Below are 13651 nucleotides of genomic sequence, written 5' to 3' on the forward strand. Positions count from 1 at the left end.
AGCTGACAGAACATCCCACCGCAGTTGTCTCAGGTGAAATTGCCCCATCCTATAGCCGGAATGCATGACGTTAATTAGCCTAGTAGGGACATTGCTTTTCTCAGGGTCATCGCTGGCTGATGTATTGCTGTACTGGTCAAGTTCATTATTTTGGCCACTTTGTTCTCCGGAAGGAGGCAGAGCTGACGCTCTATTAGTATAATCCTATGAAGGACTGCACTTTTACTGGTACTAATCTTGATTTGGGGGTATTTATTATCCATCCCAGCTCTATTAGAGTTGGTGTTACAACTGTTACTTGATGGGAGCAATGGGTCTCTGTCCTCCCTACCACAAGGAAGTTGTCCAGGTATGGGACAATCACCACATCACGGGATCGGAGGTATGACATTACCTCTACCTTCACCTTGGTGAAGACCCTGGCAGCTGTAGACAGGCCGAATGGAAGGGCTGTATATTGGTAATGTTTTACTTGGTTTTGTATGTAGAGCGCTACTCTCAAGTATTTCCGATAATCCTGATGTACTGGGATATGATAATATGCATCTTTTAAGTCTATTACTGCCATGAAGCAGTGTGGGAACAGAAGTTTTGTGGTCGTGTTTATAGACTCCATCTTGAAGGAGTAGTTCTCTACTGATTGATTGAGCTTTCTTAGATTGGCTATGGTTCTCCAGGAGCCATCTGGTTTTTGTATCAAAAAGAGGGGGGAGTAAAACCCCCTTCCTACCTCCCGAGCCGGGACTTCTTGCAAGACATTTTTGTGAACAAGTCCGAAGACGTCTGCCTCCAAAGCAGATTGCTCCTGCTGGGACTTCCTCCGAGAAGTTATGACAAAATTCTGCCTGGGTGGATGGATGAACTTTATCTTTAGACCGTCCTTGATAATATTTAAAATCCAGGTGCTGGGGGAGATGTTTATCCAGGCCTGATAGAAGGGGGAGAGCTTTCCTCCAACCTCTGATGTAATGTCATTGGGGGATTTTTTTGCTGATGTAGAGGGCCCCTTGAACATGTAGCCCAATCCCCTTTTATCTTTAAAGTCCCAATTTCTCCTATCTCCTGGGGGACGACCTGCTAAATCTTCTCCTCCGAAAGAAACGTTTTTTTGGGGGGGATCTCTAGAGAAACTTGGAAAGGCTTTCTTTTTATCTTCTGCATGTTCCAAGACTTCTTCTAGCTTTTTGCCAAAGAGAAATTAATCGTCGCATGGAATGGAGCACAGTTTATGTTTAGACGGCAAATCCCTCGAAAAACCTTTATGCCATAGGGCTCTCCTTGCCGCATTGGACAAGCCCGCTGCTCTAGCTGTTAATCTTGCAGAATCCGCAGAGGAATCTGCCAAAAAAGCCGCTGCTCCTTGCACTAAGGATATGTTCGCAAGGATATAATTTCTAGGAACTTTATCCCTTAGCTGATCTTCTATCTGCTGTAGCCAGATTTTGAGAGCACGGGCCGTACATGTCCCAGCTATTGCTGGTTTCAGGCCCTCAGCTGAAGCTTCCCAGATGTGTCTCAAAAAAGTATCTGCTTTTTTGTCAAGCGGGTCTTTTAGGACACCTCAATCTTTTAATGGAAGGGACGATTTTTTCAAAGATTTGGCAACCGCACCGTCAATTTTAGGGATTTTTTTTTCCCAGGATTCGGATTCTTTTTCCTCAAAATGATATCTCCTTTTTGATGAAGAAGGCAAGATAATAATAATAATTTTTATTTATATAGCGCCAACATATTCCGCAGCGCTTTACAAATTATAGAGGGGACTTGTACAGACAATAGACATTACAGCATAACAGAAATCACAGTTCAAAACAGATACCAGTAGGAATGAGGGCCCTGCTCGCAAGCTTACAAACTATGAGGAAAAGGGGAGACACGAGAGAAGGATGGTAACAATTGCTTTAGTTATTTGGACCAGCCATAGTGTAAGGCTCAGGTGTTCATGTAAAGCTGCATGAACCAGTTAACTGCCTAAGTATGTAGCAGTACAGACACAGAGGGCTATTAACTGCACAAAGTGTATGAGAACATAATGAGAGGAACCTGATTGTTTTTTTTTTTTTAATGGGCCACACAGGGATGGTTAGGTTAATGCATTGAGGCGGTAGGCCAGTCTGAACAAATGAGTTTTTAGGGCACGTTTAAAACTGTGGGGATTGGGGATTAATCGTATTAACCTAGGTAGTGCATTCCAAAGAATCGGCGCTGCACGTGTAAAATCTTGGAGACGAGAGTGGGAGGTTCTGATTATTGAGGATGCTAACCTGAGGTCATTAGCGGAGCGGAGGGCACGGGTAGGGTGGTAGACTGAGACCAGAGAGGAGATGTAGGGTGGTGCTGAGCCATGGAGCGCTTTGTGGATGATGGTAGTAGTTTTGTACTGGATTCTGGAGTGGATGGGTAGCCAATGTAATGACTGGCACAAGGTAGAGGCATCGGTGTAACGGTTGGTGAGGAATATGATTCTGGCAGCAGCATTCAGGACATATTGGAGTAGGGAGAGTTTGGTAAGAGGAAGGCCGATTAGTAGAGAGTTAAAATAGTCCAGACGAGAATGAATAAGTGAGACAGTAAGAGTTTTTGCAGAGTCGAAGGTAATAAAATGGCGAATTCTAGAAATGTTTTTGAGATGCAGATAAGAAGACCGAGCCAGTGATCGGATGTGGGGTGTGAATGAAAGCTCGGAATCAAGGATGACCCCAAGGCAGCGGGCATGTTGCTTTGGAGTAATGGTGGAACCACACACGGAGATGGCAATGTCAGGCAAAGGTAGGTTAGTAGAGGGAGAGAACACGAGGAGTTCAGTTTTTGACAGGTTCAGTTTCAGATAGAGGGAGGACATGATGTTAGAGACAGCGGTAAGACAATCACTGGTGTTTTCTAAAAAGGTCGGCGTGATAACAGGAGAAGAGGTGTATTATTGGGTGTCGTCAGCATACAGATGGTACTGGAAACCAAATCTACTGATTGTTTGTCCAATAGGGGCAGTATACAAAGAGAAGAGGAGGGGGCCTAGGACTGATCCTTGAGGAATCCCAACAGTAAGGGGAAGGTGAGAGGAGGAGGAACCAGCAAAACATACAGTGAAGGATCGGTCAGAGAGATAGGAGAACCAAGAGAGAACGGTGTCCTTGAGGCCGATGGAGCGGAGCATAGTGAGGAGGAGCTGATGATCCACAGTATCGAATGCTGCGGAGAGATCCAAGAGAATTAGCATGGAATAAAGGAGAACCGAGAGTCAAAACTGGCCAATAAAGGTTCACAAAAAGTTATATTTATTTGAAAAAATTGGTCACATACAAATCAATGTACCATATAATTATAAATACTTGATAAAAAGACTAGCAACTACATCCATGAATACATCGTGAGTGATCCAGGAACAAAAACAGGACACAGATAAATATAATGAACACTATTTTGAGTCATACGTGCAAAGATAGCTTCCGCCCACACATAAGGTCTGCTATCTATGGCATGCGGTGATTAGACCAAGTGATATGCTCCCATTAGCGTTATGTCAAAGATCCACCACATGTCACAAAGCAGCTGGTAACAATATATGAGTCAAAAATAAACAAGTGAATTACCCATGTGTGAAGGAGTCCTGTGTAGGTCCTGGGTCACGTACCCCAACGCGCGTTTCGCGTTCAAATGTTATCGCTTCCTCAGGGGGCGTGGTTTAATATGGATCTCAATTCAATTTAAATAGTGTTTACTTCCGATCATGTGATAGTGTGATTAAGAACAAGTGCGCATGCGTGAAACGCCGATATGTCCCTGCGCTGCGTTCTAAGCCTCAATCCCAGACAAGTCCCGGTCACGTGAGCGGGCCGGCGCCACACCCACATCACGCGACCCAGGACCGTTGCCAAGGAGAAGGTGAAGCGCAGCCGGTTCTATACATCAGCGTGCATAAATATAAAGTCAGTGCCAATAAAGTGCGTCAGTTGTTATGACCCCAATGGCGAGGGTCTCAGAGGAACGTGGAAGTCTGCAGAATACAAAAATCCAGCTCATAGGGCAGTGGTAACTGGGTTGACCATATATCTACTCCTAACGCCAACACTAGAAGTAGCCGGGGATCATTCCTACGTTGATTCTAGATGACACGGGCCAGCCGGAGAATCTAGCTACCCCTAGTAGAGGAAAACAAAGACCTTTCTTGCCTCCAGAGAAGGGGACCCCAAAGCTGGATAGAAGCCCCCCACAAATAATAACGGTGAGGTAAGAGGAAATGACAAACACAGAAATGAACCAGGTTTAGCACAGAGAGGCCCGCTTACTGATAGCAGAATAAAGAAAGGTAACTTATATGGTCAACAAAAACCCTATCAAAATCCACACTGGAAATTCAAGAACCCCCGAACCGTCTAACGGTCCGGGGGGAGAACACCAGCCCCCTAGAGCTTCCAGCAAAGGTCAGGATATAGATTTGGAACAAGCTGGACAAAAATACAAAACCAAAACAAATAGCAAAAAGCAAAAGGCAGACTTAGCTGATATAACTGGAACCAGGATCAGTAGACAAGAGCACAGAAGACTAGCTCTGATAACTACGTTGCCAGGCATAGAACTGAAGGTCCAGGGAGCTTATATAGCAACACCCCTAACTAACGACCCAGGTGCGGATAAAAGGAATGACAGAAAAACCAGAGTCAAAAAACTAGTAACCACTAGAGGGAGCAAAAAGCAAATTCACAACAGTACCCCCCCCTTAGTGAGGGGTCACCGAACCCTCACCACGACCACCAGGGCGATCAGGATGAGCGGCATGAAAGGCACGAACTAAATCGGCCGCATGAACATCAGAGGCGACCACCCAGGAATTATCCTCCTGACCATAGCCCTTCCACTTGACCAGGTACTGAAGCCTCCGCCTGGAGAGGCGAGAATCCAAGATCTTCTCCACCACGTACTCCAACTCGCCCTCAACCAACACCGGAGCAGGAGGCTCAGCAGAAGGAACTACAGGCACAATGTACCGCCGCAACAAGGACCTATGAAATACATTGTGAATAGCAAACGACACAGGAAGATCCAGACGAAAAGATACAGGATTAAGGATTTCCAATATCTTGTAAGGCCCAATAAAACGAGGTTTAAATTTGGGAGAGGAGACCTTCATAGGAACAAAGCGGGAAGAAAGCCATACCAAATCCCCAACGCGTAGTCGGGGACCCACACCGCGGCGGCGGTTGGCAAAGCGCTGAGCCCTCTCCTGTGACAACTTCAAGTTGTCCACCACATGATTCCAGATCCGCTGCAACCTATCCACCACAGAATCCACCCCAGGACAGTCAGAAGGCTCCACATGACCCGAAGAAAAGCGAGGATGGAAACCAGAGTTGCAGAAAAAAGGCGAAACCAAGGTGGCGGAACTAGCCCGATTGTTAAGGGCAAACTCAGCCAACGGCAAGAATGTCACCCAATCGTCCTGATCAGCAGAGACAAAACACCTCAAATAAGCCTCCAAAGTCTGATTGGTTCGCTCCGTCTGTCCATTAGTCTGAGGATGGAAAGCAGACGAAAACGACAAATCAATGCCCATCCTACTACAAAAGGATCGCCAGAACCTGGAAACGAACTGGGATCCTCTGTCTGACACAATATTCTCAGGGATGCCGTGCAAACGAACCACGTTCTGGAAAAACACAGGAACCAGATCGGAAGAGGAAGGCAGCTTAGGCAAAGGAACCAAATGGACCATCTTGGAGAAGCGATCACATATCACCCAGATAACGGACATGCCCTGAGATAGCGGAAGATCAGAAATGAAATCCATGGAGATATGTGTCCAAGGTCTCTTCGGGACAGGCAAGGGCAAGAGCAAACCGCTGGCACGAGAACAGCAAGGCTTAGCTCGAGCACAAGTCCCACAGGACTGCACAAATGACCGCACATCCCTTGACAAGGAAGGCCACCAAAAGGACCTGGTCACCAGATCTCTGGTGCCAAAAATTCCCGGGTGACCTGCCAACACCGAGGAATGAACCTCGGAAATGACTCTGCTGGTCCACTTATCCGGGACAAACAGTCTGTCAGGTGGACAAGACTCAGGCCTATCAGCCTGAAATCTCTGCAACACACGTCGCAGATCCGGAGAAATAGCTGACAAGATAACTCCATCTTTAACCCTCCGTCACATACAACTGATCTGACAGGCGCTTCTCTTTTACTTTCATTTCTCCTTCCTCACCAGATTGTGAGGAAAGCCCCTCCTTCCAGGTAGTCTCCTGTCTCTTGAAGGTCTGTGAAACCTGATATCACAGTTGGATTTCAGAGCTTCAGGGGAGAGGATATAGCTGCACAGATCTCTCAGGCTCATTGTATGTGAATACGTCACATTCAGTAAGGTTGGTATTTTATGTTTTTATTCATCACAATAGTTTATTTAGCTTGTTTTATGAATGTATAGCACAAAATGTGAGGATATTTCATAGAAATAAGGGAGATTTTATAAAAGAAAGTGTGCTGCTCAGGCATATACAGTAGTTCCCTAACATATTCCTTCTCTTGCTTCAGACTATTTGGCGGGAGTTTTGAAAAGTTTGTATTTCATAGTTATTAGTTTTATGTTAAGTAAATGTTTTTTTTTGCAACTGATTATGGGTAGTCTCTTTTATTACATCCCTATGAAGGTCACTGATCACTTTTAGAGCACTGAAATTGCAAACATTAGATATTATAGGTATTTTTCCAGCAGGCGCCTGACAGGCACATTGTATGTGAACTCGTTAGTCCGAATATTGTATGTGATGGAGGGTTAAGAATACCAACAGGATCAGCGACTTCAGGAGCATCAGGCACAAAGCTCCTAGAAAGAGCATCGGCCTTCACATTCTTTGAACCTGGTAAATACGAGACAACAAAATCAAAGCGGGAGAAAAACAATGACCAGCGGGCCTGTCTCGGATTAAGGCGTTTAGCAGACTCGAGATACATCAGATTTTTGTGATCAGTCAAGACCACCACACGATGCTTAGCACCCTCGAGCCAATGACGCCACTCCTCAAATGCCCATTTCATGGCCAACAACTCCCGATTGCCCACATCATAATTTCGCTCGGCAGGCGAAAACTTCCTAGAGAAAAAGGCACAAGGTTTCATAACAGAGCAACCAGGGCCTCTCTGCGACAAAACGGCCCCTGCTCCAATCTCTGAAGCATCCACCTCAACCTGAAAGGGAAGTGAGACATCGGGCTGGCACAAAACAGGCGCCGAAGTAAACCGGCGTTTCAACTCCTGGAAAGCCTCCACGGCAGCAGGAGCCCAGTTAGCTACATCGGAGCCCTTCTTGGTCATATCCGTCAAAGGTTTCACAATGCTAGAAAAATTAGCGATAAAACGACGGTAGAAGTTAGCGAAACCCAAGAACTTCTGAAGACTCTTAACTGACGAGGGCTGAGTCCAATCAAGAATAGCTCGGACCTTGACTGGGTCCATCTCCACAGCAGAAGGGGAAAAAATGAACCCCAAAAAGGGAACCTTCTGTACACCAAAGAGACACTTTGAGCCCTTGACAAACAAAGAATTTTCACGCAAAATTTTAAAGACCAACCTGACCTGCTCCACATGCGAATCCCAATTATCAGAAAAAAACAAAATATCATCCAGATAAACAATCAAAAATTTATCCAGATACTTCCGGAAAATGTCATGCATAAAGGACTGAAAAACTGAAGGCGCATTGGAGAGCCCAAAAGGCATCACCAAGTACTCAAAATGACCTTCGGGCGTATTGAATGCGGTTTTCCATTCATCACCTTGCTTAATGCGCACAAGGTTGTACGCACCACGAAGGTCTATCTTGGTGAACCACTTGGCACCTTTAATCCGGGCAAACAAGTCAGACAACAGCGGTAAAGGATACTGAAATTTGACAGTGATCTTATTTAAAAGCCGATAATCAATACAAGGCCTCAAAGATCCGTCCTTTTTTGCCACAAAAAAGAATCCCGCACCAAGAGGGGAAGAAGACGGACGAATATGTCCTTTCTCCAGAGACTCCTTGATATATGAACGCATAGCGGTATGTTCAGGTACCGACAGATTAAACAGTCTTCCCTTAGGAAATTTACTGCCTGGGATCAAATCTATAGCACAGTCACAGTCCCTATGAGGAGGCAGTGCACTGGACTCAGACTCACTGAAGACATCCTGATAATCAGACAAATACTCAGGAACTTCCGAAGGCGTAGAAGAAGCAATAGACACAGGCAGGGAATCCCCATGAACACCACGACAGCCCCAACTAGAGATTGACATAGCCTTCCAGTCCAGGACTGGATTATGGGTCTGTAACCATGGCAGCCCTAAAACAACCAAATCATGCATTTTATGTAAAACCAGGAAACGTATCACCTCGCGGTGTTCAGGAGTCATGCACATGGTAACCTGTGTCCAATACTGCGGTTTATTTGCTGCCAATGGCGTAGCATCAATACCCCTAAGAGGAATAGGATTTTCTAATGGTTCAAGAGTAAAACCACAGCGCTTAGCAAATGACAGATCCATAAGACTCAGGGCAGCACCTGAATCAACAAACGCCATGACAGGATAAGACGACAGTGAGCAAATCAAAGTTACAGACAGAATAAATTTAGGTTGCAAATTACCAACGGTGACAGGACTAACAACCTTAGCTATTCGTTTAGAGCATGCTGAGATAACATGTGTAGAATCACCACAGTAGTAGCACAAGCCATTCCGGCGTCTATGAATTTTCCGCTCATTTCTAGTCAGGATTCTATCACATTGCATTAAATCAGGTGTCTGTTCAGACAACACCATGAGGGAATTTGCGGTTTTTCTATCACATTGCACCGAATTAGGTGTCTGTTCAGACAACACCATGAGGGAATTTGCGGTTTTGCGCTCCCGCAACCGCCGGTCAATTTGAATAGCCAGTGCCATAGTATCATTCAGACCTGTGGGAATGGGAAAACCCACCATAACATTCTTAATGGCTTCAGAAAGGCCATTTCTAAAATTAGCGGCCAGTGCACACTCGTTCCAATGTGTCAGCACGGACCATTTCCGAAATTTTTGGCAATACACTTCAGCCTCGTCCTGCCCCTGAGACATAGCCAGCAAGGCCTTTTCTGCCTGAATCTCAAGATTGGGTTCCTCATAAAGTAAACCGAGCGCCAGAAAAAACGCATCAATATCAGCCAATGCCGGATCTCCTGGCGCCAGCGAAAAAGCCCAATCCTGAGGGTCGCCCCGTAAGAACGAAATAATAATTTTTACTTGCTGAGCAGAGTCTCCAGATGAACAGGGTCTCAGGGACAAAAACAATTTACAATTATTCCTGAAATTCCTAAACTTAAACCTGTCTCCGGAAAACAGTTCAGGAATCGGTATTTTAGGTTCTGACCTAGGATTTCTGATAACATAGTCTTGTATGCCCTGCACACGAGTAGCCAGCTGTTCCACACTTGTAATCAAGGTCTGGACATTCATGTCTGCAGCAAGCATAGCCACTCTGAGGTAAAGGGGAAGAAGAAAAAAAAACAAACTCAGAATCTTCTTTCTTGTAATCCCTCTTCTGCAATGCATTAAACATTTAATACTGGCCTGGCAAACTGTTATGACCCCAATGGCGAGGGTCTCAGAGGAACGTGGAAGTCTGCAGAATACAAAAATCCAGCTCATAGGGCAGTGGTAACTGGGTTGACCATATATCTACTCCTAACGCCAACACTAGAAGTAGCCGGGGATCATTCCTACGTTGATTCTAGATGACACGCGCCAGCCGGAGAATCTAGCTATTCCTAGTAGAGGAAAACAAAGACCTTTCTTGCCTCCAGAGAAGGGGACCCCAAAGCTGGATAGAAGCCCCCCACAAATAATAACGGTGAGGTAAGAGGAAATGACAAACACAGAAATGAACCAGGTTTAGCACAGAGAGGCCCGCTTACTGATAGCAGAATAAAGAAAGGTAACTTATATGGTCAACAAAAACCCTATCAAAATCCACACTGGAAATTCAAGAACCCCCGAACCGTCTAACGGTCCGGGGGGAGAACACCAGCCCCCTAGAGCTTCCAGCAAAGGTCAGGATATAGATTTGGAACAAGCTGGACAAAAATACAAAACCAAAACAAATAGCAAAAAGCAAAAGGCAGACTTAGCTGATATAACTGGAACCAGGATCAGTAGACAAGAGCACAGAAGACTAGCTCTGATAACTACGTTGCCAGGCATAGAACTGAAGGTCCAGGGAGCTTATATAGCAACACCCCTAACTAACGACCCAGGTGCGGATAAAAGGAATGACAGAAAAACCAGAGTCAAAAAACTAGTAACCACTAGAGGGAGCAAAAAGCAAATTCACAACAGTCAGTATAACGAATAAAGTGGCCGTATAAATTTATGAATTTATGGTAATGTTAAATAAGTGCCCGAAAAAGGGGGATTCCTCTCTATATCTTTTGTTCAATCCACATAGATCAGCCAATCTGATATCTTAAACAATAGTGCCAGGCGGACCCCTAATCAAAAGTGAAAGTGATGATTATAAAAAGGTGACACGTAAACAGTCTGACAAAAAGCAGACAGGTAGTGAATAGTGCTGAATACGTATTATAACGGTATTCTATAATATAACAGATCCAACTTGAAACAACATACATAAAATATCGGATAAACACTATCATATCCCCTATATAAAATTAATTACTTTTATTACACATAAAACAAAAAATAGGCACAAAAATTCACGAAACATGTCTAAACATGACAACAATAAAATATACAAACACCATAAGTAATGGATGAATTGACATTAGGGACTTATGGGAAGTGTAAAGTATATACATACCACTATTTGCTGATATGAAATATCTATAATCCTATAAAAAACACACACACGCGCCATATAGACTGTCAGACAATTATCCGTATTACCAATATAAAAGTACATGGTGTGTATCGTGCTTTACAGGATTGTCCATCTTAAGTCCTTGTTGTTTTTTTCTTTTTTTCCGTCACAGAATTCAGGAACTCTTCAATCCCGTAGACTGTTCCACCTGGACTTCCCCAATGTCAAAAACCGCATAGGTATGGATGTAAGTATGAGCACACTAAAAATAATAATTAAAAGAGATACCAAATTAAAACTGATGGTATAAGGTAAAAAGAACAAGCATAATGTGATCCCCTCAGACAACTACTTCGTAAGAAAGAGGAAAATCCGTGAGTTTCATTGAGGCCCATGGGTGTCATGGTGCCCAATGTACTAATCCAACGGCATTCTCTTTGGGCTAAAATACGCCTCACGTCACCCCCCCTGATACCGCACTGTATGTGGTCAATTCCCCGTGCCATAAAGGACTTGGGGTCACAGCCATGGTACTGTTTGTAATGACGTGGTATGGTCTTAAGTTTCGTCATGTCCGTTTCTTCTCTCGCAGCCACTATGTCACGCACATGTTCTCGTGTGCGTGTGCCCAAACGACGAGATGTCAGTCCTATATATACTTTAGGGCAATTACATACAGCATAATAAATCACCTGTGTTGTATTACACGTTATGTGATGATTTATGGAGAAAGTTCTCCTCCCATCAGCTGAATCAAAGGTGGCCACACGAGAGATGTTCGGACATGAGATACAGTTACCACAGGGGAAGCAACCTCTGAATGGTCCGCCTGATCCAAAGTTGAACTTACTCAGCCTGGGGACATAATGGCTTGACACTAGCAGATCTTTTAAATATTTACTTCTCCTAGCAGTCATTGAGGGATAGTCTTTGAGGCATTTAGAGAATAACGGGTCACTTCGAAGAATGCCCCAATGGTTTTGGAGACATCTCCTCATTGTGGCCCATTCCCCATTATACGTGGAGATAAACCGTACTATGTCATGTTGTTCAGACATCTCTTTACTTTTCCAATTGTTGTTTTTGCTACTTGAGCATAGTAGTTCCTTCCACGTTGAATATTTAGCTCTCAAATAGCCTTTTCTGATGTTCCTATTACTATATCCACTTGCTTGGAATCTAGTTTTAAGATCTGCTGCCTGGGCCTCAAATTTAGTAGTAGAGGAGCAGATCCGCCTCATCCTAAGATGCTGACCAACTGGGATGGCTTTGATAGTACTATATGGGTGCCCCGAATCCGCATGCAGGAGTGCATTGACAGATGTGGACTTCCTGAAGACATCCGTCTGCAGGTACCGATCACCATCAACCTCAATTTTGATGTCCAGGAAGTCCACATCTGTCTTGCTTGTTTGATACGTTAATTTGATATTGTATGCATTATCATTAAGTTGTTTCATAAACTCATGCAAAGCATCATCGGGCCCCTGCCATATAATGAACAGGTCATCGATGTATCGCAGCCAGCACTGCACATGGTCCGCGGCCCGCGGCGCCCCCCCCCTACCAAAAATCTCCCTCTCCCAGTATCCTAGGAAAAGGTTGGCGAAGGAAGGCGCACAGGCCGCGCCCATGGCAGTGCCACGCTGCTGCAAGTAAAATACATCTTTGAACACACAAAAATTTTTTGTTAAAATAAATGTCAAAAGTTCCATGACCAAGTCACAAATGGCGCCATCCCAGTTGCTAGCATCCAGGAAGAAGCGGACCGCCTCCAGGCCCACTTCATGTCCAATGCAGGTATATAAAGATTGTATATCCGCAGTTACAAGACACATGTTGTCTTCCAATTGAATCCCATCGATCTGACACAGGACGTCAGACGTGTCCCTGGCATAGGAGGGGAGGGACTCCACTAAGGGTTTTAAATAGTAATCCACAAATTTACATATGGGATCACTCAACCCCCCCATGCCAGAGACTATCGGACGGCCTGGTGGATCAATGGGATTTTTGTGAATTTTTGGGACAAAGTAAAGCGTGGGAACCCTCGGGGATTTGGTAAGCAGTCCATCCAGCACTTGTTTGGAAATAACACCCCTCTCGTGTGAATCTACCAAAATTCTCTCCAGTTCACATAGGAAGTTGTTAGTTGGATTATAGTCTAACCTCCTATATGTGTCCTTATCTTTAAGATGTTTAAATGCCTCCTTTTCATAGAGGGTACTAGGCCAGAGTACCACATTTCCCCCCTTGTCCGCTGGTTTGATTACAACATCCTCATATTTCCTGAGTTGTTCAAGTGCTAATCTCTGTTTAGATGTTAAATTATCATGCCTGCGTCTAGTGGAGATGTTCTGAAATTCCTGTATCACCATCTTAGTGAAAATCTCCACCGCTGGACAGAAGGACAAGGGGGGAAAAGTGGTAGATCTAGGTTTGCAATCACGTGGGAAGGTGTCATGGATCCCAATGGCTGGGGATCGCACTGGACAAGCAAAATAACATAAATAACGGACGAGCTCTAGGGTGATGGAACCTGGGCTGACCGCTGCCCTACTCCTGACAAACACAACTAGAAATAGCCAGGGAGCGTGCCTACGTTGATTCTAGACGCCACGCGCCAGCCTAAGAGCTAACTAGCACTGCAGAGGAAATAAAGACCTAGCTTGCCTCCAGAGGAATGAACCCCAAAAGGTATAGTTGCCCCCCACATGTATTGACGGTGAAATGAGAGGAAGGCACGCACATAGAGATGAAAATAGATTTAGTAAAATGAGGCCCGCTATAACTAGAAAGCAGAATGATACAAAAGGGGTCTGAGTG

At 44.7% G+C, this 13651-nt stretch overlaps 1 protein-coding gene across 1 annotated transcript in view; it reads left to right on the forward strand.

The window, feature by feature from the left end:
• Window positions 1-13651, forward strand: part of NFATC3 (nuclear factor of activated T cells 3) — a 494316-nt gene that overhangs the window by 444473 nt on the left and 36192 nt on the right. Inside the window, exon 10 of the mRNA XM_077288132.1 lies at window positions 10998-11064. Coding sequence (XP_077144247.1) covers window positions 10998-11023 — 26 coding nt within the window. The 3' untranslated portion in view covers window positions 11024-11064. The remainder of the gene's footprint in view (window positions 1-10997; window positions 11065-13651) is intronic.

This window comes from Ranitomeya variabilis, chromosome 2 (genome assembly GCF_051348905.1).
Source record: "Ranitomeya variabilis isolate aRanVar5 chromosome 2, aRanVar5.hap1, whole genome shotgun sequence".
Lineage (NCBI taxonomy): Eukaryota > Metazoa > Chordata > Amphibia > Anura > Dendrobatidae > Ranitomeya > Ranitomeya variabilis.